This window comes from Diceros bicornis, chromosome 1 (genome assembly GCF_020826845.1).
Source record: "Diceros bicornis minor isolate mBicDic1 chromosome 1, mDicBic1.mat.cur, whole genome shotgun sequence".
NCBI classification, from domain to species: Eukaryota; Metazoa; Chordata; class Mammalia; order Perissodactyla; family Rhinocerotidae; genus Diceros; species Diceros bicornis.
The window spans coordinates 91977972-92004249 of NC_080740.1; the positions used below are offsets into that span (position 1 = coordinate 91977972).

At 41.1% G+C, this 26278-nt stretch overlaps 1 protein-coding gene across 10 annotated transcripts in view; it reads left to right on the plus strand.

Annotated features, from left to right (window-relative positions):
* The window catches only part of ZNF454 (zinc finger protein 454), a 43450-nt gene extending 18507 nt beyond the window's left edge, over positions 1 to 24943 (plus strand). For 5 of the 10 annotated variants that reach the window (XM_058547623.1, XM_058547625.1, XM_058547633.1 and 2 more), the window contains one exon: positions 17152 to 24943. In XM_058547623.1, coding sequence (XP_058403606.1) covers positions 17152 to 18485 — 1334 coding nt within the window. In that variant the 3' untranslated portion in view covers positions 18486 to 24943. Of the gene's footprint in view, positions 1 to 1588; positions 1780 to 10147; positions 10281 to 12400; positions 12592 to 14961; positions 15249 to 17151 lie in introns of those variants that run through there. The other 5 variants (XM_058547640.1, XM_058547634.1, XM_058547646.1 and 2 more) reach the window with 5 other exon arrangements.
* Positions 24944 to 26278: the final 1335 nt, after the last annotated feature.

Consider the following 26278-nt stretch of genomic DNA (forward strand, 5'->3'; position numbering starts at 1 on the left):
CAGTTTATTCTTTTTCCAAGCAATGTGCATGGGTTCAGCACTAAGCAACAATCCTACCTCATTTGCATGTGCAGCCCAGAGACTAATTGGGACATCCTTTAAAGACTCATCCTCCTCAGAAGGATTTAAATCAGGATGAGTTTCCATCATGGGAAGTAGGAGACTTGGGGCTTGGTCAGAAGGCAAGGAGATAAAAACACCTTTTTCATTACAATGTATAGTGGCATTGAATTTACGTAAATCTCTGCCAAAGAGGTTTGCTGGTGAACAGTCAGAGACTAAAAAAGCATGATGAGTGTTAAGGGGTCCTAAAGATATTGGAGTGGGCTTAGATATGGGCAGTGAAATAGGCTGTCCAGAGACTCCAACAGCTTGAATAGAATCAGAGGTAACAGGTAGAGATAAATCCTTCGAACAGATAGTAGAGAGTGTCGCACCAGTGTCAATTAGGAAATCCAGTTCCCGATCCTCTATTTTAAGTTTAACTGTAGGCTCAGGGGTGCAACTGAGGATCGGCTGACCCCATGATTTGATGGAGAAATGCCCCTCAGGCGGAGAAAAACGAGCCTTTTGGGGGTGCTGGCGCCAAGCGGGAACATTTTTTAAACTTTCCCTTCTCTTAAGAGTGGGACATACCCCTTTCCAATGCCCTGGTTTCTTGCAATACCTACAATTGTCCGAAGGCAAATAGGGAGACCTCTGAGTGGGCTTTAGTTTACTTTCAGGGTTGAATTTTTGCTTTCCAAAAGATTCACCTTGCAAAGCAAGAAGAGTTGTCTTTAATTCTCTTTTCCTTTTGCTTTCCTGCTGACAGTTTTCAAAGAATTGTGTAGCAGCCTCCATTATTACACTTAATGGTTGCCCTGCCCAACCAACCACACTGTTTTGAATTTGTTTCTTTATATCAGGAAGAAAATTTCCAACTGAAGCAGAAATTAGGAGATTCCTATGTTCTGGGGCTTCCGGATTTAATGCAGTGTGTCTTGGGAAAGTCTGAATAAACCGCTCAACAAAAGCTTTAGGATGTTCCCCCTGGTTCTGAGTGCATAATTCAATTTTTGACCAATTAACTTGAGGAGGAAAAGCCTCTAGAATCGCTCCTATTAAACCTTGAATATCAGCCTCTAGCTGTGCCACTTCCTGGTCATCTGCAGGAGGGCCTGGGAGAGGGTCTGGCCATCTATTTCCTCTACGAGGAGGGTTTTCTCCAGGGGGCCGTCTGGCCTGTCTGATAACTACAGTGTAGTCATGGGCTGGAAGAACGCCCCTTAGCAGCCAGTCAAGGTCTCTGTGGGTGGGGTTTTGAAGAGCCACTAATCTTTCTAATTCCTCTCTAAATTTAGTAGGGTCTTCTGACAATGGAGCAGGAGAATTGTATAATTTAATAGATCAGCTGCTGTCCAGGGGACATGAATTCTCTGCAGCAGAGGTCCAGGGTACATCCTCAATGGACACTGCATAGCAATGTCTGAAGCTGACAGAGCCTGATTACAGAGCCCTGGAAAGTAGGAGGAGTTGTAAGACACAGCAAAACGAACCTTCCTGTCCTTCCTGGGTGTTTCTACTAAATTTACTTCTTGGTTTTCAGCATTTACACAAGTCACCTGTACGCCCCTCGCTTGGAGGTCAAGCCTAAGCGCACCCTGTAAGTCTTCAACAGTGCGAGAAGTTAAAATAGGCAGCTGAATGCCCTTCAGAGAAGTTGGACTTCTGGGACCTAAGGGAACTGGCTGAGGAGGTGGCTGAGGAGCTAAGTCTTGAGGGGGAGGGTTTGGACCAGGGGCACAGAGATCCAAAAGATCTTCTGGGGAGTCAGGGACAGGGAGTTGGGGATATAAGGGAGTGTAGGAGGGAGGAGAAAGGGAATTTTCAGTAAATTTGCTTTCAATCTTTGTTCTAACTCTGACTTTTGTTCTTGCATTTTATTAAGAGATTCCCTAAGGCTAGCTGTTATATTTTTCTGGGTTTTGTTTTCAATTTGATCATCCCACAAATACCAATAAGGCAGCTGCTTGGGATGACAGCTCTTTAAAATATTTTCCAAATATAGAAGTGTTTCCAATTCAAAGGATCCATCGTCTGGCCATTGACGAGTAGGATCTTCATTTGTATATTTATTACAATAGTGACTCAATCCAATAAGCCCGTTTAAGGAAAGACCCAGAGGTAACTTTTCACACTTAGAATAAATCTTTACCACGGACGCAAGAGGTATCCCTGGTGAGGGCGCAGATAATGTAGCTTCCATGATCCACAGAATTCACTCCCAAAGATATTCAGAGAAAGTAAAGACCTTCGTTGCACAGGCGGTAAGAATGGTGTAGTGAAAACGGTGTCTCCAGTCTCCCACAATAGTGTGGGACGCCTCCAGTCACAGACCCAATAATCTGTGACACCGGGCAGGCACTACTGGAATGGGAGTTTTCTAGCACTAACAAGCAGTGAAGGTTAAGATGACAAAAGCCCTTATGGGCTGGCCCCTTTAAGAGAAACTCCCCTGAGAGCTTGGCACAGCCAGACAAAGGGACAGTTCAGAACCCCAGTCTACTCAACTGGCCACCAAGGTGCACCCCGATAAATGGACCTTCCGTATGGTGGAGACCAAGGAGAATATTCTCACTGGTCACAAAGCCAAGTTCTCAGGACACAAAACAAGACAGAAGGAAAAACCTCATCTGGTTTTTTTCTTATATGCACAATGACAGCTTTAGCCACGCCTTAGGTCTCTTAGAGCCAGAATAATACCTGGGGGGAGGTGCCGCAGGGTTGGGAACTGTGTGCTTTACAGAGTACCTCGTCGTTGCACAGATATTTTCTTGCAGTTGGCGGAGGACCTGTGTCATCTACCCCGTTCCGTGACCCAACTTACCCTTTCACGGGGAGTCTTCTGAAGGTGGAGAGCACCCTAATGGCTCTTAACTGCTTGACCCGTGCCCACCAAATTTGCGGCCTTTTTGGCTTCCAAGATGCCTTTGGCAATGGCTTTCACTTCATGTGCATGTTAACCCACAGCAAAGTTTGTCTAAATAGACGCCGGTCTGGTGAGACCCGCAAACTCACCAGTCTGTGGGGCCGGCCCAGACAGCAGGCTTATAGGGCCTATGCCTGCGTCCTACCCTATGATATTTCCTTCTTATGACACACGACACAAAAGACAGAGACAAAAGAGAAAAACAGAGACTATCCCTGGGAGGAAAGGGGATCAAGATTAAAACCAAGAGTACTCTACCAAATTGACCAGAGTCACTAAAAACACAAGAAACTAGTTTCCCAAATATTTTCTCCTGCCAATCTAAATTTAGAAAGAGAAAAAAATTCTCATCACTTGCTTCCACTGGACCCCGCAGATAGAGATTCCGGGAGGCTGATGTGGTAAGAAATCTTACCTTTTGCTGGCTTTCGTCAGGCGTTCCCGTATCTCATCATCTGCAGTAGTCCAGGGAGAAGGCAGTTCTTCCAGCCAGAGAAGGCAACTTGCCAGCCAGTGGGGATCCTGCCGACTACGCCAAAACTGTGGGGGAAGAAGGAGAATCCCTCTCTGCCCTTTCCCTTAAGGTTCTTACGGCTGGCCAAATAATTAACAAGACAGCAGGAGAAAATAATACCAAGTTTAATAACATGTATACATGGGAGAAACTCAGAAATGAGCAGCTCGTCCCTCTGTGTAAGCTGCTTGCTTAAGTATTGTAGCTAAAGGCGAGGAAGGTGTTGGGAGTGGGTAGTGGTTTGGGATTTCAGAGGGGAAGAAGACAATTCACATGGAGCTAGAAATGCAAATGTTTGTCTGACAACTCTTTTCAGGGCCACCTATAGAGAATGTGGCCATAGAGCGACAGAATTTTTGATAAGGGGGGCTTGGTGCCTTTCCTATTGTAACATCTATTTTACGTTATTATTACAGCCATCATGATGATAACTCCTTCCTGAAACAGATCTTTTGTTTTCAATTCTTTAGGCAGTTTGGGAGGAGAAACTCAAATGTTCTTTCTGAGTTTTCTGAGTCTTTATTGTCTTCAGCTGGAAATAATCCGCATACCAGAGTGGTGCTTCTTGGGGTGGCCTGCCCTGAGCACTATCAACATCATTCATTCTTCCATTTGTTCATCAACGCTAGTTGTTTATTGCACTTGGTGGGGGGAATGGGAAGGTGAAGAAGGACTTTTATGCCTAGAAGGGATTTTATAGTCAGGTGCAGGTCATGACATGAAAAAGCCCGTGGTCATGGTTCAGTAATATTTCCTTATACACACGGGCCTTGGTTGGGAGTTTCTGTAGGTGCATTCACAGGTGTAGAAATACTGGGTTTAAGGGTATGTGCTTCTTCAACTCTTCTAGATTTCCCCAGATTGCTCAGTAAATTAGTTGTTCCAAATTATATTCATAATTGATGCACATTCCTGTTACTTTACATTCTTGCTAAAATTTGGAACTGTCAGACTTTTAAAAATTAGCCCCAGTCCTGAGAAATGGTATCCCATGGTTTTAATTTGCATTTCCTTGTTTACTCGTGAAGTTGAATATCTTTTCATATGTTGATTATTTGTGTTCTGTGACTTACATATTCATATTCTTTGCCCATTTTTCTGTTATGGTTTATCTTTTTCTTATTCATTTGTAGGAGTTCTATATGTATTCAGGAATCGAATACTTTATCAGCTAATACGTATGTCAGTCTATAGCTTATCTTTTCTCTTTCTTTACTAACAGAAGTTCTTAATTAATGAAGTAAAATATATCAGTCCTGTCTTTGTGATCTTTATCTTTGTGCTTCCTGTGTCCTGTGTAAATCATCATCTCTAACTTAGATCTGTGAGAGAAGGGCTTGGTCTTGTTTGCTCTTGTATCCTCAGCACACCAGAGCCCCAGAGGTGTTTGTTGAAGAAAGCAGGACTTTATTTAGTATTTACTTTTATCTTTTTTTTCCAGATAAGTCTTGTCAGAGTTTTGCTTTTTTAATAGACTTTTTAATGAATAATGTTTGGCTTTGCTGATTCTTTCTATTTTGTCTTAATCTATTTCATTAATTTTTGCTCTTTGTCATTTCTTTCCTTTAACTTTTTTGGATTTTATTCTTTTTCTTTATTTTTAGTAGTAAATTTTATCAAAGTAATACATGCATTTAGTTTAATGAAACTACAATGTTTACTATGAAAAACAGTGGCCCCTTGTCCCCCCTTTTCCCCATTCTTTCTTCTTTGGAAGTAACCACTTTCTCTTCTTTTAGCTGATTATTTGGTATATTTGCTTCCACGTCTCCAAGTAACACGTTGGTAGTGCTACCTCTTGACTTTGCAGTTTTAGACATTACTTATGAATTCCTTCTATAGAAAGTGAGGATTAAACTCACCTCCCTAACTACTCATGCTTATTGCCTCCTCCACCCCCTGTCCTCCCAGAAGAGTAGTAGTGTAATTTTGGTCAGAGCAATAATCACTGTTTTACATTCTCAAACGCTATTCACAACTGATCCAGAGTAAATTATGACAACTTTTGCTTTCCTAAGCAATCTATTCCCCGAGTTCATTGGTTCTTAGGTTCATTTGTAATGAGCACTAATTTACTCTCAGCCCTTCTCTACCTATCTACATCTCAGGACTTTCAGATGATTCATCAGTCAGTCTGACAATTTCATTTTCCTGGAAAAGTCTCTTCTGGAGCCATCTGACCTGCTCCACTCTGGAATGGTTGGTGCCCAGCTGTCATCCTCCTGCGAATCCCCCCTCTCCTGGTCTGCGTATCCCATGTCGTTTTTTTCTTGGTTGACCCACTTCTTTTGGTGGCACACATCTTCCAGTAGCTTCCTAAGAAAGGATGCAAGGGAATACATTTTTTGCAACCTAATGTGTCTGTAAATGTCTTTTTTCTGCCCTGATACTCCTGGATAGTCTGACTAGATAGAATTCAGCACTAGAAATCTTCCTCTGGAATTTTCAAGACATTACTCCATTGTTTTCTGGACCTCAGTCTGCTGTTGAGAAATCCAAAATCATTCTGATTCTTCATCACTTGTAACCTGTTTTTCCTCTCTGAAAGCTGGCAGGATCTCCTCATTTACTCCCATGTTCCTAAGGTTCTCGGGGATGTACCCTGGTTCTGTATTTGTATCGTTGAGTCTTGGCCAGCCTGCAATTGAGCGTTTGGTGAGCCTTTCCATCTGAAATTCCTGCCCTTTGGTTCTAGGACATTTTCTTCTAGCATTGTTTGATTTCCACCTTTAGTTTTCTCTATTTTCTCTTCATGGAATGCTTGATATCTCCTGGACTGATCTTCTAATTTTATCTTTGTATTAAAATTTCCATCTTTATTCTTTTTTGTTGTACTTTTTGACAGTGTTCTTCAATTTTTTCTTCCAGTTCTTCTACTGAGATTTTTTAAATATTTTTAAATTACTTTTAATCTTTTAGCTGATTAACAATGCAATAAAATTCACCAATTTTAAGTGTAATATTTGATCAGTTTTGACAAATTTATACAGTTGTGTAACCATCACCAAATCAAGAAAAATAATATTTTTGTTATCCCTGAGAGTTCTCTCTTACCTCTTGGCAGTTGGTCCCCTCCCGCCTTCCCTGCCTGCTGATCCGCTTTTGTTGCTATGAGTTTACCTTCCCAGGACTTCATAGGAATGGGTTTATACAGTATGTGCTCTTTCGTGTCTGACTTCTTTCACTTGGCACATTATCTTTGAGACTCATCCTTGCTGTTTCATATGTCAGTAGTTCCTTACTGTTGCTGAGTAGCATCTGTTGTATGGCTATACCACTATCTGTTCATCTATTCATCTTTAATGAACATCTGAGTTGTTTTCAGGTTTTGGCTAAAGCTGCTATGAACATTCTGGTACAAGTGTGGAGGTATTTTTAGTTCATATGCTTTTTGTGAACATGTGTTTTCACTAAGGTAAATGCGTAGAAATAGGATTGCTGGGTTGTATACTAAATGTGTGTTTTAACTTTATAATAAACTGTTTTGCAGTGACCATTCCATTTTGCATTCCCACAGTGAGGTACTCGAGGTCCAGGTGTTTCTTGCTGCCCTGGTTAGGCCACCAGCACACTGCTGAGTAGCAGCTGTGAGAGGGGCCGTCCTGCCTTCTCCCCATCTTACAGGGAAGCATTCAGTCTTTCACCACTGAGACTGTCAGGTGTAGGTTTTGTTTAGATGCCCTTTACCAGGTGAGAAAGTTTATACCTTTTCCTGGTTTGATGAGAGTTTTAACATGAATGGATGTTTAATATTTGTCAAATGCTTTCCTGAATCCTTAAGATGATGTAATGTTATATAGTGTGTAATATAGTGAATTAATTAATATAGTGAATTACATTGATTGGTTTTAAAATATCAAATCAAATTTGCATTCCTGGAATATACTCAACTTAGTCTTGATTTGTTATCCTTTTTAAATATTACTGGGTTTAATTTGCTAGCATTTTGTTAAGAACTTTTGCATCAATTCTCATGAGGGATATTAGTCTGTAATTTTATTTCCTTGTAATATCTTTGCTTTTGGTATCAGAGTAATGTTAGTCTCATAAAATGAATTTGGAAGTTTCCCCTTCTATTTTCTAGGAAAATTTGTGTAGAATTGGTGTTATTTCTTCATTAAATGTTTGGTAGAACCAGTGAAGTCTTCTGGGCCAGGGGTTTTCCTTGTGGGAAGGTGTTAAACTACAAGTTCAATTCTGGCGGCTTTCTGCTCTTCAGTGGCCACAGATTTTAGCTGCCTCGGCCCCCCACACCCTGCTCTCTGTCACTTAGTTCACTGAGACTCCTGGGCTATTTTGTGTGCTCTGTGCACTGACCTGGACCTGCCTCCAAGGGCTCACCTAGGGCATCATTACCGGTTTGTTTCCCTTCTCCCAGGGGTCTCCCTCTTTCGCTGTCATTTATACAGGGCCTAAAAGCAGTTGTTTCTTTCTTTTTTTTTTTTCTGGTTTCCTAATTGTTTCAGGCAGGAATTCTCTATTGAGTTTTCAAGTTCTGCCATCATTTTTAATTTCCAAGAACTGTTGTTTCTCTGAATATTGCTCCAAATATTTCTAAATATTTATAAACTCTTATTCGTGTTTTACAGTTAAAATATTTTACCTCTAAAGATAACGATTTTCAAAAGCATTTTCTTCTCTCTTCATAGGCTCTGTGTTCTCAAATTTTCTCTTTGATTATTTTGTTATCTCTTTCTTATCTAGTAATTCCTTATCGTCTGCCCCACTCAACAGTGGGAGGACTGAAGTCCTTTTTGGAAGCTCTGTGTGGGTGGGTAAGTGGGGCTTGAGTCTTCAGCTGGCTCTCCTGCCACCCATGGCCCTGGTGCCTTCAGTCCAGAGCAGCTTTGATTTACTCTGTCCGGGAGAAAAAGCCTCCAACCTTTGCCAAGTTGGGAGAGGGAACTCCTCCAGCTCCTCTGAGTTGGGGAGGGATCTGGGGGCATACAGGCTTCATAACCTGACCTTAAACCACTCCTCCTTATTTTATCAGCCCCACACCCCTACTTCCAGATGTACCTGATGGTGCCAATTCTTGAAACTTTTGGTGATTTGGAAGGAAATTGAGTTCATTTCTGGTCCCTCCCGGAAACGAGGGGGTGACCTCTTGACTGCGTTGTATAGGGGCTTGGATCATACTATTGCATGCCTCGCTTGAACCCGTATGGTTGTATACTTTAGAACCATACCATTTTTTTTTAATGTGGGCCAATGCAGCTAGGGGTGTGGCTCCTTAATTCAGCCCACCCTGAAGTGACCTGGGCCCTGTGTGCCCATCCCGAGCCTGCTCTGTCACATGACAGTTTCGGTGCGTCCAGTCTTTCCACACCTCAGGTGCTCTTCAGTGTGGAAAAACCAGGGTGCATTTGCCTCCCCTCTTGAGAAACAGTTAGATGAATGATATCCTATAACATAAAACATTAAGAAGACAAATATTCTCTAGAACTCACAGATGATGTGTTTTTATGATCACAATCAAGAGAAGGCTTTACTAGACATGGCTATCCAATAGCTGCTAGAAGAGAAAGCTAGCAATTGGTTATTTTTATTGAGCCAAATTATTATTTTTGAAAGCCATCTCCTAGATTTTTTAAAGTAAACATTTTTTTACTTTAAATTTTAAAGTAATACTAACACAGAAAAGTACACAAATCATAAGTGTACAACTCAGCAAATTTTTACAGTGTAAATACATCTGTATAATCAGCACCTATATCAAGAACTAGAATGTTACCAGCATCCCAGAAACCTCCATCCCCTCCGTTTCTTTTGTCCTACAGATAACTACTACCCTGACTGTAGCTTTGTTTTGCCTATTTTTAAACTTTATATAACTGGAATCATACAGTGTACTTTTCCGTGTCTGGCTTCTTTCCTTCGACAGTGTGTTTGAGATTCATCCATGTTGTCACGTGTAGCAATAGTTGGTTCGTTTCATTGATGTACAATGTTTCCCTGTGTAAACCTACCACTACTTGTACGTTCTACTGTTGCTAGACGTTTGGTTTATTTCTAGCTTGAGCCTATCGTGAATAGTACTGCTATGAACATTCTTGTAGGTCTTTTAGAGAATGTATATATACATTTCTCTTGAGTATGTAGCTAGGAGTACTTTGTTCATGAATTGGCAAGCTTTGGTAGACACTGCCAAATAGTTTTCCAAAGTGGTCATAATAGATTATACACCAGCCAGCAGGATATGAGAGTTCCATATTCTCTTATATACTTAGTATTGTTATTTTTTTTTAATTTTCACCATTTTAGAGGATATATGAACTATCTTACATCTCAACTTATAGCTGGTGAAGTTAATCATCTTTTTAATTTTTATTAGTCATTTAAATATCCCTCTTTTGTTAAGTATATGTCTTTCCCCCATTTTCTACTTAGTTGTCTAATCTTTTCTTATTGATTTGTAGATTGTATATTTGGGATTTGAGTCCTCTGTCATATAGATATATGTATTGCAAACATTGTTTCCCACTCTGGATAATGGTGTCATTTGATAAACAGAAGTTCTAAAATTTTAAGATAGTACAATTAATCAGAGTTTTTTTTCCCCTTGTGGTTAATGCTTTTTGTGTCCTACCTAAGACATCAAGGCCATGAAGATCTTCTGTGTTTTCCTCCAGCAGCTTCATTCTTTTGTCTTTCATACTTAGGTCTACAGTTCACACAGAAGATTCATTATTCATTGTTTCCCCTATGGTATCCAGTTGACCCAGGATCGTTTGCTGAGAAGACTGTCTTTTCCCCATTGTACTGCAGTGACATCGCACCTTTGTCATACATAAGGTGACTGTGCGTGCGTGGGTCTGATTCTGGTTCTACGGTCTGTTCCGTAGGTCTGTCTGTGTACAGGTCTGTTTCTGGACTCTGTTCTCTTTCATTCTTGTTGTCTAATCTTGTGCCAATACAATACTGTTTTAGTTACTCCAACATTATAATGAGTTACTATTGATGATATAAGTCCTTCAGCTTTGTTCTTTTCTTTGCCTTTAGAATTTTAATAATTTTATTTATTTATTTTTTCCCCCAAAGCCCCAGTAGATAGTTGTATGTCATAGCTGCACATCCTTCTAGTTGCTGTACGTGGGACGCAGCCTCAGCATGGCCGGAGAAGCGGTGCGTCGGTGCGCGCCCGGGATCCGAACCCGGGCTGCCAGCAGCAGAGAGCGCGCACTTAACCACTAAGCCACGGGGCCGGCCCTGCCTTTAGAATTTTAGAATTGGCTATTCAATTTCCAAAAAATTCCTGCTGGGATTTTGATAAGAGTTGGCCTGAATCTGTAGATTAATTGGGGAGAATTGAGAGTATTCCATTCTATGAACATAGTCTACCCCTACATTTGTTTAGGTTTTCTTTAATTTCTCTGGAATTTTTTTGTAATTTTGTGTGTGCAGTTCTCACACATCTTTCATAGCATTATATTTATTTCTAACTATTTGTTGTTTTTGATGCAATTATAAATATCTTTTGAAAGTTTCGTTTTCCAATTATTTGTTGCTGGTATATGGCTAGACTATTGGTTTTTATATTGCTCTTGTGTCCAGCAACTTCACTGAATTCCCTTATTAATTCTAATAGATTGTCCAGAGTATTTTGCATTTTTATATGAACATACTCGTATTATCTGAGAATAATGACATTTTTATTTCTTCCTTTCCAAACTTTTATTTTTTGGTTCTTAACCTTGTACTGGTTAAGACTTCTGTTACAGTGTTCAATAGAAATAGTGGCAGCAGACATGTTTATTTCATTTCAGTCTGAGGGGAATGTTTTCAGTATTTCACAATTAACTGTGATGTTTGGTGTAGATTTTTTGTGCATATTCTTTTATCAGATTAAAGAAGTTCTGTTCTACTCCTACTTTGCTATGAATTTTTATCATGACTGGGTGTTGAATTGGGTCAGATGCCTTTTCAGCATCTATTGAAATAATGATGTGGTTTTTTTCCTTTATTTCGTTAATGTGATGAATAACATTGAGTGATTGAAATGTGAGAACAACCTTGAATTTCAACTTATTTGTGATGTATTATCCTTTTTTATGGCACTGTATTCCTTTTGCTAATATTTTGTTTAGGAATTTTGCATCTGTGTTCATGCAAGAGAATGGTCTGTGATTTTATATCTTTTTAATTGTCCTTATCAGATTCTGGTAGGTTGTGCTAACTTCATAAAACCAGATGGAAATGTTCCCTTTTTTCAGTGCTCTGAAAGAGCTTGGTAAGACTGGTGTTATTTCTTCCTTAAATATTCAGAAGAATTCACTAGTGAGGCCATCTCTGCCTGGAAATTTCTTTGTGAGAAAGTTTTAAATTGAAGATTAAATTTATTTATTAGATATAGGACCATTCAGGTTTTCTGTTTCTTCTTGTGTCTGTTTTGGTACATTGTACCTTTCTAGGAACTGGAGCCTTTTGTCTAAACTGTCAAATTTATTGCTATAAAGTTTCCTCATTATGTTGTTATTTTATAAATCTCTGGAATCTGTGCTGACGTCACCTTTATCATTCTTGACATTGGTGATATGTGCCTTCTCTCTTCTTTTGATTAGTCTTTCTAGAGGTCTGTCAGTTTTTTATTAAGTTACTAATTTCTGTTATCTTTATTATTTCTTTCCTTCTCTTTTGGGTTTAATTTACTATTTTTCTAATTTCTTGAGATTGATAATCAATATAGACAGGTAGATGGTTGTACATTTCCTTCTAAACATGGCTGTAGCTACATCCTATAAGTTCCATTTCATGTTTTTATTATCATTTAGTTTAAAATATTTTCTAATTCTCGTTGTGATTTCTTCTTTGATCTATTAGTTATTTAGAAATGTATTGCTTAATTTAGAAATACCTGTGGATTTTCTAATTATCTTTTTGGTATTTTGATGTTCATTTCTGGCTTAATTCCACAGAGTTCAGAGAACATGTTCGGAATGATCTCAGCCTGTGAGATGTGTTCATACTGCTTCATGGCCCAGTATGTGATCAGTCTTGGTAAATGTTCTGTATACACTTAAATATAATGTGTATTCTGTCATTGTTGAATATAGTGTTCAAAGTATATCAGTGAAGTCAAGTTTTTTTTTCAGGTTGTTGAGATCAATCCCTGTTCTTTTTTTTTTTTTTTTTTTTTTTGGTGAGGAAGATCAGCCCTGAGCTAACATCCATGCCAATCCTCCTCTTTTTTTGCTGAGGAAGACTGGCCCTGAGCTAACATCTATTGCCAATCCTCCTCCTTTTTTTTTCCCCCTTTTTCTCCCCAAAGACCTAGTAAATAGTTGTAAACTGTTATAGTTGCACATCCTTCTAGTTGCTGTATGTGGGACCCGGCCTCAGCATGGGCAGAGAAGCGGTGCACCGGTGTGCGCCCGGGACCTGAACTCTGCCAGTAGCAGAGCGCGCAGCGCTTAACCACTAAGCCACGGGGCCAGCCCTCAATCCTTATTCTTAATGGTGTGATTACTGAGTTATTGAGAGTGGTATGTGAACATATCTCACAGATGTAGATTTGTTACAAGTTCTTGAAGAATTTACCGTTTTGTCAATATGAAATATCTTAAAGTCTATTTTCTCTAATATTGTGAGATTTGTCTGATATTAGTTTAGGTATACCAGCTTTCTTGTGGTTAGTGTTTATATGGTAAATCCTTTTCCATTCTTTTGTTTTCTATATTTCTATATTTCTGTGTCTATATTTTCGGTGTTTCTCTAAGTGGCATTTAGTTGTATTTTTTTTTCCAGTCTCACAATCTTAGTTTTTTAATAAGATAATTTAGACCAGTTACTAATATGTATGGGATTGGACATCTACTATTTATTTTCTATTTAAAAAATAGAAAATCTGCTTTAAATACCTTTTTGTCTTCTATCTTACCTTCTCTTGAATTAACTGTTTTTAGCATTCCTTTTTTTTTTTTTTTTTGTGAGGAAGATCAGCCCTGAGCTAACATCCATGCCAATCCTCCTCTTTTTGCTGAGGAAGACTGGCCCTGGGCTAACATCTGTGCCCATCTTCTTCCACTTTATATGGGACGCCACCACAGCATGGCCTGACAAGCAGTGCATCGGTGTGCATCCGGGATCCGAATCCTGGCTGCCAGCAGCAGAGTGTGCGCACTTAACCACCCCAGGGCTGGCCCCGTTTATATACTTTCTTTAACTAGTCTTTTATAGGTAAGTCTAATAAGTAAAACCAGCTTATTACTATCCAAAATAAATTTTTACTTTTAATTCCCAGACAATGCTAGTACCTTAAAACATTGACTCCATTTTCTTCCTTCCACCTTTTGTGTTATTTTTGCTATGTATTTTAGTTAACATATGTGTTTTCAACATCTCAAGACATTATAATTATTGTCTTGTGCCAAAATATTTTCATGTACCCACATATTGACTCTTTCTGTTGCTTTTCGTTCCTTCTTACATTTCCACCTGGGATTATTTTTCTTCTGCCTGGAGCACTCTTGTTATTGTTCCTTTTAATATGGGTCTTCTGGTGACACAATCTGTTTTTGTTCGTATGGAAATATCTATTTCATATTCACTTTTTAGGGATATTTTCTTTCTGTTGAATTGTAGTTTGGCAATTACATTCTTTCAACACTTCAGATGTTACTTCATTGTCTTCTGGCTTCCATTGTTTTTGTTGAAAAGACAACTGTCAGTCTTATTTTTCCTCCTTTAAAGGTAATGTATTCTTCTCTCTCAAGGAACTTTCAAGATAGTCTTAGGTTTTCATTGGTTTTACTGTGATGTGCCTAGGTGGATTTTCTTTGTGTTTATTCTGCTTGAAGTCTAGACTGCTTCTCAAATTCATTTTTAGCCTTTTTTTTTCAAATAATGTTTTTGCCCCATTCTTTTCTTCCTCCCATTCCAGAACTCCAGTCACACATATGTTCTACCTTTTCACTATGACTTATACGTCTCTTTTTAAATTTTTTTCCTCCAAGTTTTACCATGGATATTTTCTGCTTATGTGTTTTTCTGGTTCACTATTCTTCTCTTCTGCTATGTCCAGTATACTGTTAAATCAATCTATTGAGTTCTTAATTTCAATTATTATATTTTTCAGTTCTAGAATTTTCATTTGATTCTTTGTTTCCAATCCACCGTTGAAATTCTCATTCTTATCTGTTTTATTGAACATATTAATTATACTTATTATAAAATCCGTGTCTGATAACTTTGGTATCTCAGTTCTGTGGGTCCTGCTCTATTATCTGTTTTTTCTCTTGATTCAGTTTCTTAGTACTCCTGGTGCTTTTGGATTGAATCCCTTATGTGTGACATATATGTGAAGGAGTGAAGAGGCTCTGGATGATGCTGTATTCCTCCAGAGAAGAGTTACCTCCTCCTCTGGTGGGCAGCTAGAGTGCACGCAAACCACCTTAATCTCACTAGTGACTTGTTGGCTGGAGACTGGGTTGCAGAGTTTGTAAAGCTTTGCCCTTCTCTTGTTTGCCCTTACTGCTAGGTTGTCGCCTTCCAGGAGTCCCAACGGAGAGCATCACATTTCCTGTGACCACTACCCTCCTTCTTTAGAGAGTCCTGAACTCCAAATTTTGGCTTCACAGTAGCATGAGGCTATAGAAAATTCTAAATTTCTGCTTAGCTTTAGTCTCTTGCCCTGAGAAGCATAAGAATTCAGCAAATTCTATGAGGAAAAAGCCACTAAGTGTTGGGATCACCTCTCTGTGCTTCCCTTCTCTCCCAAATGTTAGCCTGTCAAGTTGGCCTCAAGTGACATCTCATGCCTTTAGACAGAATTTTTTTTTTTTTTTTTAATTCAGATTTTCCTATGTTTTCTGCAAGAATGTTGGTTTGCCACAGGCTACTTTGTCAGGTCCAGAAGTGAAAGTCAGTCCTTAAGATTTTCAGGTTTGGCAGTACTGGTGTATTTGACCATTCTTTATTCTGAGCAAGGATATATTATTCTGAGCTCACCAGAATTTTAGCCTTAAAATACACCTATTTGTCTTTCTTATTCAGATAAATAAAGGAGATTAGTTTTTTGATGGTAGCTCTTTGTAGATTTTCTGGAGTAAGTAGGAAAAAAAGTGATGAAGGAGGCTTGTTCTTGATAGGATTTCCCAGGAACCTCTGCATCATCTGTATTTAGTATCTAGTCCTTATCATTGCATTTCCTAGTACAAAGTCTTAAAAGACTTGACATAAAAGGCAGATATTCACTAAAAATAGAGATGCCCTATGATCCAGCCATCCCACTACTGGGAATCTATCCAACGAACCTGAAATCAACAATCCAAAGAGGCTTATGCACCCCTATGTTCATTGCAGCATTATTCACCATAGCCAAGAAGTGGAAGCAACCTAAGTGTCCCTCGACTGATGATTGGATTAGCAAAATGTGGTATATATATACAATGGAATACTACTCAGCCATAAAAAAGACAAAATTGTCCCATTTGCAACAACATGGATGGGCCTGGAGCGTATTATGTTAAGTGAAATAAGCCAGAAAGAGAAAGACAAACACTGTATGATCTCACTCATATGTGGAATATAAAGCAACACATGGACAGAGAAAACTGGACTGTGGTTACCAGGGGCAGTGGGGGTGGGGGGTGGGCACAAGGGGTGAAGGGAGTCATATATATGGTGATGGACAAACAAAAATGTACAACCCAAAAATTTCACAATGTTAGAAACCATTAAAACATTAATAAAAAAAAAAAAGGCAGATATTCACAAATACATATGGAAAACTGATGTGCAATTCAGAACTCTACTTCTTAACATCGAGGTACCCAGGAAACCAAGTGAGACAGTTGTCGAGTAAATGTGGAATTTGTGTGTGGGGAGAGGAGTCATTTTGTCAGATAATTCATGGGACTATGGCTCCTAGCCCAGTAGAAGAGTCCGATTTCTGGTGACTAGTGGAGTCCTTTCCCCAGATTCAGGGCCTCTCCCTCCTAGACATGCTGGGTATATCCTGGCAGGTTTGCTGCTTTCTTCCTGATTTTCTGTTTTCACGTATATGTCCTCACAGTACATTTTCCTCATATGGATGTCACATTATTCATGTAGATTTGAAGACATTGCTTTCTCACCAGTAGCAGGAGGTCCTAATATTGTTAGTAGATATGAGTGTTTCACATAGCCTTTACAATAGCCTTTTTATTATCCACCTGACTGCTAAAATGAGTATAAAATATAAAAATGTTGGTTTCCAGTTAGTCTGGAACTGAATTTTTTTCTACCAAGTGTTGACCTCTAGTTTCAATGGTTTCTTAAGGCCATATCTGGGCTACTTTAAAGACCATATCACTAAAATAAACAAGGTACATTTTTTCTTATCTGTTAGCACAGTGTGGTCTGAATAGATTTTTTTTGAGGCTTAGGAAGTCAGGTAACTTCTCTGTAATCACAAAGAGAATAAGTATTGTACTCAGGATCCCATCCAGGCCTGTGACTTCTGCACTCAAGCTCTCGAGGTCTCCTGCTTTATACATTATGCATTAGTTCACCCCCTTCATGCCATGTCCTCTGTTCACATCTCCTCTCCTTTCGTTTGTTATCTTCACTTCAAGAAATCTTCAAAACTGAAACCTCTTGGTTAACATTATAAACAGGCTCATCTTCTTATCCCAACTAGAAATTTTACTAGGATAAAACAGACATTTTTATTTTTGGTATCTTTCAGACTGGATGACTATGCTTGTGAGTAAGAAATCTACTCTCAAGGCAGATATTCCTGGAGAAGAATTGGATCAGTGGATTATAAAGGAAAGATTCACTAGAGATAGTAACTGGAAATATGACAGCCTGTCGGAATGGCAGCATGGAGGCCAGGAGATAAAGTTGCAGCAAGTGGTACCCTCTCACCAGAAAACCTCATCTGTGGTTAGGGACCAGGAATGTGATGAATCTGGGAAGCAGCACACCATGAGTTCATCTTTCGTTCAAAGTCAGGGATTTCAATCTAGCAAAAAAGCCTTTGAGTGTAGTGAGTGTGGAAAAGTCTTCACTAAAAGTTCAACCCTTAATAAACATCAGAAAATTCATACTGAAAGACTTAATGCAAATCAGAAAACTCTTATTAAAGAGAAACGATATGAATGTAGAGAATGTGGGAAAGCCTTTCACCAGAGTACACACCTTATCCATCACCAAAGAATTCACACTGGTGAGAAACCATATGAATGTAAAGAATGTGGCAAGGCCTTCTCAGTGAGCTCCTCGCTTACTTATCATCAGAAAATTCATACTGGAGAGAAACCTTTCGAATGCAACTTATGTGGAAAAGCTTTTATCCGAAACATACACCTTGCCCACCATCATAGAATACATACTGGAGAGAAACCTTTTAAATGCAACATATGTGACAAAGCCTTTGTATGCAGGGCACATCTTACCAAACACCAGAATATTCACAGTGGAGAGAAACCCTATAAATGTAATGAATGTGGGAAAGCCTTCAATCAGAGTACAAGTTTTCTTCAGCATCAGAGAATTCACACTGGAGAGAAGCCCTTTGAATGTAATGAGTGTGGAAAGGCCTTCAGAGTGAACTCTTCCCTTACTGAACATCAGAGAATTCATACTGGAGAGAAACCTTATAAGTGTAGCGAATGTGGGAAAGCTTTCAGGGATAATTCATCCTTTGCTCGACATCGGAAAATTCATACTGGAGAGAAACCTTACAGATGTGGTTTGTGTGAGAAAGCCTTCAGGGACCAATCAGCCCTAGCCCAGCATCAGAGAATTCACACTGGGGAAAAACCCTACACGTGTAACATATGTGAGAAAGCCTTCAGTGACCACTCAGCCCTTACTCAACATAAGAGAATTCATACGAGAGAAAAACCCTACAAATGTAAGATCTGTGGGAAAGCCTTTATCCGAAGCACACACCTTACTCAACATCAGAGGATTCACACAGGAGAGAAACCCTATAAATGTAATAAATGTGGGAAAGCTTTCAACCAGACTGCCAACCTCATTCAGCATCAGAGGCATCATATTGGAGAAAAGTGATGTGACTGCAGTTTAGATGGAGAAGCTTTGAGACTGAATATATTAGGTATTTAATGTAAGAGAATCCATTCTAGAGAAGAACTATGAACGCTTACCTGGAGATAGTCATTTTATTTACTGAGAGTCAACCTTCACAATATTGTGGGTTTTCACAATTTAGGAATGGCAAACACGCCATAATTCAGTACAGCCTCAACTGAACAGCAGTACTGTTTAATTAGTTTGAATTACCAAGTATCAGAATCAAAATGGAGCTTCATTAACAACCTAGAAAATGGTTTATCAAATTTACATTTTAACTATTAAGACAAATTATAAAGTTGTAAAAATTAAAGTTGAGATGCAAAGGAACAAAAAAGTAAGAAAATGGTCTACAAGGGTTTTACTCTACTTGATTCTCTCATATAAGAGGGTTTCCACCTTCAGTAGAACCCTTTGTTCTCCTCACCCACACTCCTGACACCCAGTGTAAAGAAGTGCAGTCACCCATGGTCTGCTCAGGACTTACATAAGTTATTCTCCCGACCTTCAGCTTCAAGCCGTCTGTTGTCAGATCTCCCTGGTCTATGTGTCCACTGCTTCTCACCTGTATTCTCCTCTGGGACAATTCATTTGAATGGCATGTCCCTCTTTTGGTTTAGCAACTCCTAAGTGGTAACATTGTGTCATTATTACTACCCCATTTGCCCTTGGGGAGTGTGGTGATCTCATCTCATATACAGTCCATGATTCTGGATATTGCAGCCAAACTCTGCTTTCATAACTTGGGACCTCTGTCTGGGAGGCAGAGGTTGATTAAAATTCTTGAGTTACCTAGTTCCTCTGGGCCTCAGCTCGACTCTGACCCTGGGGTGATACCTAAAGTAGGGGTTTAGTCTGTGTGGACATTACCCTCCGTTTCTGCACTGCATTCACTCTACACACAGCAGACAGGCGTGCTCAGCTTCAGGTGTGATGATCCCAACCACCTAGTGGTGTCCTAGGCCACCTCCACTTCTGTGACTTGCCATTTCCTGATGTGCAACTGACATGAAAGGTTGGAGTCCCAAGGCCCGTTCTCAGAAGGCTCTGACCTACTCTTTCCCTCAGCTGGGCAGTCCTCTGTGTCCACAGCATTAAAGTGTATTTGTTGCTCCCAGAATATTGAACTGCTGCATCCTGGTCCTTGCCCTGCTTTTGTCCAGTTTTCTGAAGGTATTAATTCTATGTTCACAAGAAAAGCAGAGAGCTTTGAATTTCTGCTTTTGCATTTGAAAGTGGCCATTTCCTCTCCTCCAGCTAGGTATTCCACTACTTAAAAACTATCCCGTCCTGACAGTGGTGGGCAACATGTTGAGTAATTCCACGGGTCAAGAAGTGGTCAACAGCACTGTGACATTCTCTGGCAGGGGCAGTGTCCATGCCCAGAAGTTTGAGTGAGACTCTAGTCCTGCAGGTACAGTTCTTTCACCGTCTTTAGTCCTTCAGTGCTTTCAATGGAAATCACAGATAAAATAACGTCTGTGTGCCTTCACACATAGCCTCTGGTGGCACTCTCCCCTTCCCCTCCACAAACAGTGGGGAGGCCGCACTACTGCAGGCTGGAACACACCACCTAATGAAGCTGGAAGAGAAAGTAAACTATCATTCTGGGAGGTGAAGTGGCAGGTCTGATCTGTGGAAGTGCTGTCCATCAGGTTGGGCAGTCTGCTTGCTCCTACAAATGCTGCATCTCAGCTCCAAGTTACAGAAGAGGATATTCTGTATCATGATGGAATCAGTGAACTCCAGAGTGAGTATAGACTTGGAAGCTTCCAGCATCTTTAAAGCCCAAAGTCCTTAAATTCGTCTGCCACCTAATAAAGGCCACTTGTGTGGGCAGGCATCTCCTGTTAGGTGATCAGCAACTTAGACTTTCTCCCCTGTTGCACAGGTGAAGCAGCCTTTCAAGAGGTTCCTTGGGACTGTCTGTGCCCCGAGCCCACACGTGTTCATCTGCAGCCTCACAGCTGACAAGCCCAGCTTCCACAGTAAACTTGAGAAGCTGCTCACTGCTACAGATACCTGCCTTCAGTACTATCCATGTGGCCTGCCTGGTCCCACCCATCACCCTCTCACCTTGAGTCCCTGAGAAACACGTTTCTAAGCCAAGTTGTGGTTCATTTTGTTTGTTTTTAATAAGAGCTATTGCCACTTGGTCTGTGCCTGCAGTTGAGCTGGGCCAAGACCTGCTGCCACTGGAAGGGCCTCATTCACCCCAGTGAGAGCTCCAGGAGCTGTTCCTCCCCCAGAGTCAGTGCAGGCCGAAGGCCCTCCATCCAAGATTGCAGTTCATGTCCCTGAGCCCACCTCCAGTCAGGCTTGAGTCTTCATGGAAGGAGACCTCTGAGATGCCGATTCACTCATCCCTGTCTGGGGAGGCAAAAAGTAAACAAACGACCTACTAGATGATCCTGGGCCAACCTGGATACATTCATGGTAATGCTGTTGGAGCAGGCAGTTAGCAGTGGCTTTATGATATTCTGCCGTATGATTAGCACCTTATTGTGTGACCTTCTCATCTGAGGGCATCAGCATTCTCCTGGGTGCTATTCTGTACTTTTCTAATGTGAAGTGGTATGGCTCTCTGCCTGGGCAGTCTGACCTGCCCCAGCATCGCCTTTGGCTCACCCCTAAAAGTACGTTCTTGAAAACCCTGAAATAGAGATCCTCAGCCACCTTCTCTTCTGCCAACTGATCTGCATGGTGTTAGGCAAGATTTCAGCAATTACTGGGAGGGACTTTAGCCCATCCTCAGCCATGTTAATCCTAAGACATCCAGAGATTTCTAGGAAAAGCCGTTCATTGCATACCTCACTTTTCTAATCTTACTGATTGACCACGTAGACACTGACTGTGACAGAAGGTGGGGACCACTGTTTGGGACCCTTTAGGGTTACAGAGTTTACAAGCTGGTAATGTGCCATCCTCAGCACATCCAGCCGACGCCTCACTCCTTCCTACCCCACACAGTGCACAGACTTGCCAGCATACCCACAACTATGCCATCTCAAGATGACAAATCTGTGTGTGGCAGAGGAACTGCTGAACTTCTGTGCGAGCCAGTCTCCTCACCTGCCTCTCTGGACTAAAGGGAAAACTATGAGCTGGAGAAGCAGACCTGGGACCCACGTCCCACGTCAGAGCTCTCCTGGCATACTTTGGAATTGCCCAGTGGGCAAAGCCACTGGAGGTACCAGTCCCACTCTGCCCAGAGGAAGGGTTTGAGTATAGGATTAGCATCTTGGCTTTGTCATATTCTTCAATGCCTGCGGGCTCCCATGAACAGCCACTGAAACCGTCTCCTCTTGAGGAAAAAAAAAATTGCTCCACATTTCCCCTCTCAAGTCCCTCGAGTCCCTCTCTCCCGTCAGGTCTTCCTCATCTCCAGCTGATTGGTTTTGCACCTAGGTTCTCCCCGTCCACCTGAGTTTGCCCAGCTTTGACAGCAGCATCGCCCTGAGATGGTGCCTCCTTCCGTATCCAGTAACTGCTTTTACAGTGGCACCTTGACCCTGCAGCAGACTCGGGCTTCCAGATTACTGTGCCTGAGCTGCAGTCTTGGAAAAAAATAGCCCTAAACTGCATGCATGCCTTTGGTTGAGAAAACAATTCCCCTAACCATGAATTTAATCCAAGAGTGGGCAGCCTCCAGCTGTCTGATTGCGCTCCTTTCCTTCCTGTTGCCTTTGCACCTTTCACTGCCCTCCCGTGTACTGCTGGACTAGCCTGCAGGACCACATGGAGACAAAAGACGCCTGCCCTACTCCATCCTGCAGTGGGAGGTTTCCCAGCTTCTTGGCCCACCTCAACTTCTGCTAAATATATTTTTGGTAATATTTTTACTTTTAATATTTTTATACCAGTTTATGAAGGGAAAAAAATACAAGGCTTGATTGTTTGCCATCACTTGAGGACTTCTCAGTTGTGCTAATGCTTCTCTGCAAGTGCCAAGATTTGGTCGCCCAGATGCACCCCTTCTTGTTCTGTGTGTTACCCTGCACGCCACACATCACTGTCCTTAAAAAATTGTTGCCATAAGAATTATTCATCAGTGTGTCTTTCTGAAAATCAGAAAAGTACCTGGTGTTCTAAGATGTACAAGTTGCATTTGTGTTGCCTGCTTATCTAATTAGCTGTCACTAAGACGTGGCCAGAGTGGTGCTTACAAGTGTTTTTAGCTTTTTATGGCCAGTCTGGTCCTGGCTCTCCACAATGACCATCCAAACCTACCTGGCCCAGAAAGCCTACTGTTCAGGCTGTGGGATGTAAAGAGCTATACCCCCATCACTGGGAATAACAGCTAACGTCTGAGGGCATACTCTGTGCCAGGTACTGTTGTAAGCACTCTGCATGTATTAACTCACTTAACCCTCACACTTATGTGAGACTGCCATCCCCACTTGAAGGTGGAAGAAAGAGGTTTAGAAACGTCAGAAGTCGCACAGCTGGTAAATGGTGAATCGAGGACTTGACCCAGGTGGTGTAGCTCCAGGGCACACACTGCTGCACTTGGCACCTCTATGACACATTCTGGGCCACCCTAGAGAGCCACCTGGCTCCAGGCGCTGGGTGCGGCTGCTGTGGCTGTCGGCAGGTGGGAGATTATGTAGCAAGTCCCCAGTCTTACACCCGTGCTCTGGGCATGGTTTTCCATGTGCACTTCTTCCACAAGAAGACCTTTCTTCAGCCCCGAGTTGGCAGGGTGGGAAGAGTTCAGGTTGCTCTTCCAACGCGAGGGTGCAGGACCATGAGTTCACGGACTCATATCTGAGTCCTGGACATCTCATGGGCACAGCCTGTGATAACCATGGCCAGTCCTGAACCCAGACCCAATGAGAGAGTTACTAGGAATGCCCCTTCTGGAGGTGTCCCTAAAGAGGAAAGCTGAGGCTAGCAGCCAGAGGAACGTAAAGGGCCATAGCCATTGACTTAATAACTTCTGCCAATCATAGTATACGTGGTTATAGATGCATGTAGTTACTGCTTCCGTGACCCTTAAATGGGGAAGACAGGTATTATAAAAGGACATAGAAAGAATTAGCAAATAATTGTAGTATATGCAATGAGGCAATAGAATGGATACTCTGAATCAGAGTTCAGGGGCCCAGCTTTAGATTGTGTGGTTGGAGCAGGCCTCACTGAGGAATTAACTGGTGACAAGAGATACAAAGGATAGATGAGAGAGACAGGCAGAGAGGTGTGGGTGATCTAGACAGAGTGAACAGGATGTGGGAAAGCTCAGAGGCAGGAACTAGCTTGGGCTGGTTTAAAAAGGTGTGAGTGGAGCCCAGAGAGTCGGGACCCAGGTGAGCAAGATGAGGGTCAGTAGGAAGGCCAGGTCAGCACGGGCGGTGAGCTTTGGTGACACTCTATGCACCGAGGAAGCTATTCCAGGTTTCAAATTTTGTATTTCAAACTTCCAAGCTACAGATAGTTTCTATTGATATATAAATTTTACTAGAGCATAAAAGGTGGAAAAATTTCCAATTAATTCTTTCCCAATTAATTTCCCTTGCAGTGAATAAGAAATTCCAAAGTTGGAAAAAACTGTTTAACCACCTAAAGTTCAATTACTAATTTATTTCGCTAATATACCTCAACCAAGATAACAAGGTTGCTGTCTGACACAAATGTTACCTAATGCTATTTTATAATTTCTAGCCATTGTGATAAGAAAAATAAAGGAGTTATAAACATTTACTCGCGGGGATAAGCCAGATTCCCCCTGGTGAATTGCCCCAGGCTCATCACCAATCTTTCTGGTCCCCTGCAGTCCATCTCCCACTCCAGCCACCACTGACCTGTCCACCCCACAGTTCCAGCCATGGTGCTCGCCTGCTTAATCCCTGCATTGGCTCCCCTTGACCGGGGCTGGAAAGCAAGGCTGTCAAGACCCTTCACAACCAGATCCGTGTAGCCTCTCCAGCCTCTTCTCTGCCCTACCCCCTCCCCCTGCTGAAATGGAACTGCCAGTAGCTCCTGGTGCCCAAGACTGGTTTGTAATTGTCTATTTGTCTAGTTCCCCAACCAGGCTGTGAGCTCAATGTCAAGGACTTGGCCCAATGTAGCCCACTGTGCCCAGCACCCAGCTCAAGCTGAGCACATAGTAGTGTCAACAAATGTGTGTGAAATTAATAAACAAGTGAACCTCACTATTTCCAACAAATATTTGCGAGGCCTGTAGAGGATATGACACATACACATCTCTTTAAAGAAAATGCCTTCAATTGGCTTATGGGTTATAAAGGGCACTTCTATTCCCAGGGCCACGTTATAAGGGAAAGTCCCTACTCAGCCAGTGACCTTGTGTATAACTGTTGGAAAGGAGAAAGAAGGTGGGGAGAGTTGTCGTTGTTTTATCCTCTAAGTGTTATTCAATAAATATGTAACTATTTTTTAAATGATTTAATATGTTCTTTTTTCTTTTTGATAACACATGGTACAAACTCTAAAGCATATACAGTGAAAGGTAACTGCCTCCCTCCCATCCCTCCTTCTGCCCCAATTTCCCTCCCCAGAGGCAACAACAGTTACCAGACTCTGTGTGTCCTTCCAGAGACAGTTAGACAAACACAACACTGCGTCATGTAAACACAGATGGTAGCATACTAGATAGTTGTTCTGCATTTTGCTACTTTTATCTAACAACATACCTCAAAGACCTTTTCATTCCACTATTTATAGAACTGCCTCATTCTTGTAATGGCTGCAAAATATGCCATTGCATGGATGCACCATAAAACATTTAAATGTGGTCCCAAATTGAGGTGCAGTGAGATTGTTTCCTTATTGCAAAAATGCTGCAATTAATGTCCTTGGATATATGCCATTTCATACCCTGGTAAGTATGTCTGTAGGGAATAACTCCCTGAAGCGGGTTGCTGGGTTCAAAGGGTGCGTGCATCTTTAATTTAGAAAAACAGTGCCATCTTGCCCTCCGTAGAGGATGAACTAGTGTGCACTCGACCTTATGTGCCATGGGGGTGGGGACTATGCCCCACACCTTGCCAGCACGGACCCTTAGCTAACTCTTTGATCTTTGCCAGTCTGATAAAAGGGTGTCTCAGAGTGGTTTTCCCCCAGTTTTGTTGAGAAATAATTGACATATAACATTGTGTACGTTTAAGGTGTACAGTGCCATGATTTGATACACATATATATTATGAAATGTTTACCACAATAAGGCTTGTTAACACACCCTTCACCTCACGTAGTCACCATTTTGCTGTTATCTTTATGGTGAGCACAGTTAAAGCTCTGCTCCCCTAGCACCTTTCAAGTGTTCCATTCAGTGTCATTAACTGTAGTCACCCTGCTGCTCCTTAGCTCCCAGACTTTTTTTGGTCTTTTGAGTGTACATAATGGGGTTTTTGTTTATTTGTTACAAAAGCTTTTGATTTTTATACAAAACTGATTAATCTTTTCTTTCATGGCTTCTGAGTTTTAAATCACAGGTAAAAAGTACTTACCCACACCTAGATTACTTTTTAAATTGTCCACTCTTTTCCGGTTTTATTTTTTACTTTAAAATCTTTGATCCCTTGGAATCATTTTGATGTAAGATGTGAGATTATAGGACGAATTTAATTTTTTTCCAGATGGCTATCCAGGTGTCACAACACCATTTATTAACTAAGCTGTCTTCTCCCCCACTGATTTAAGATGCCATATTTATCTTCTACCACATTTCACACATTTTTCCATCTTTTTCTGGACTACTCTGTCCCATTAGTCTATCTATGATCTATGAGCCAATACTTTAAATTATTATA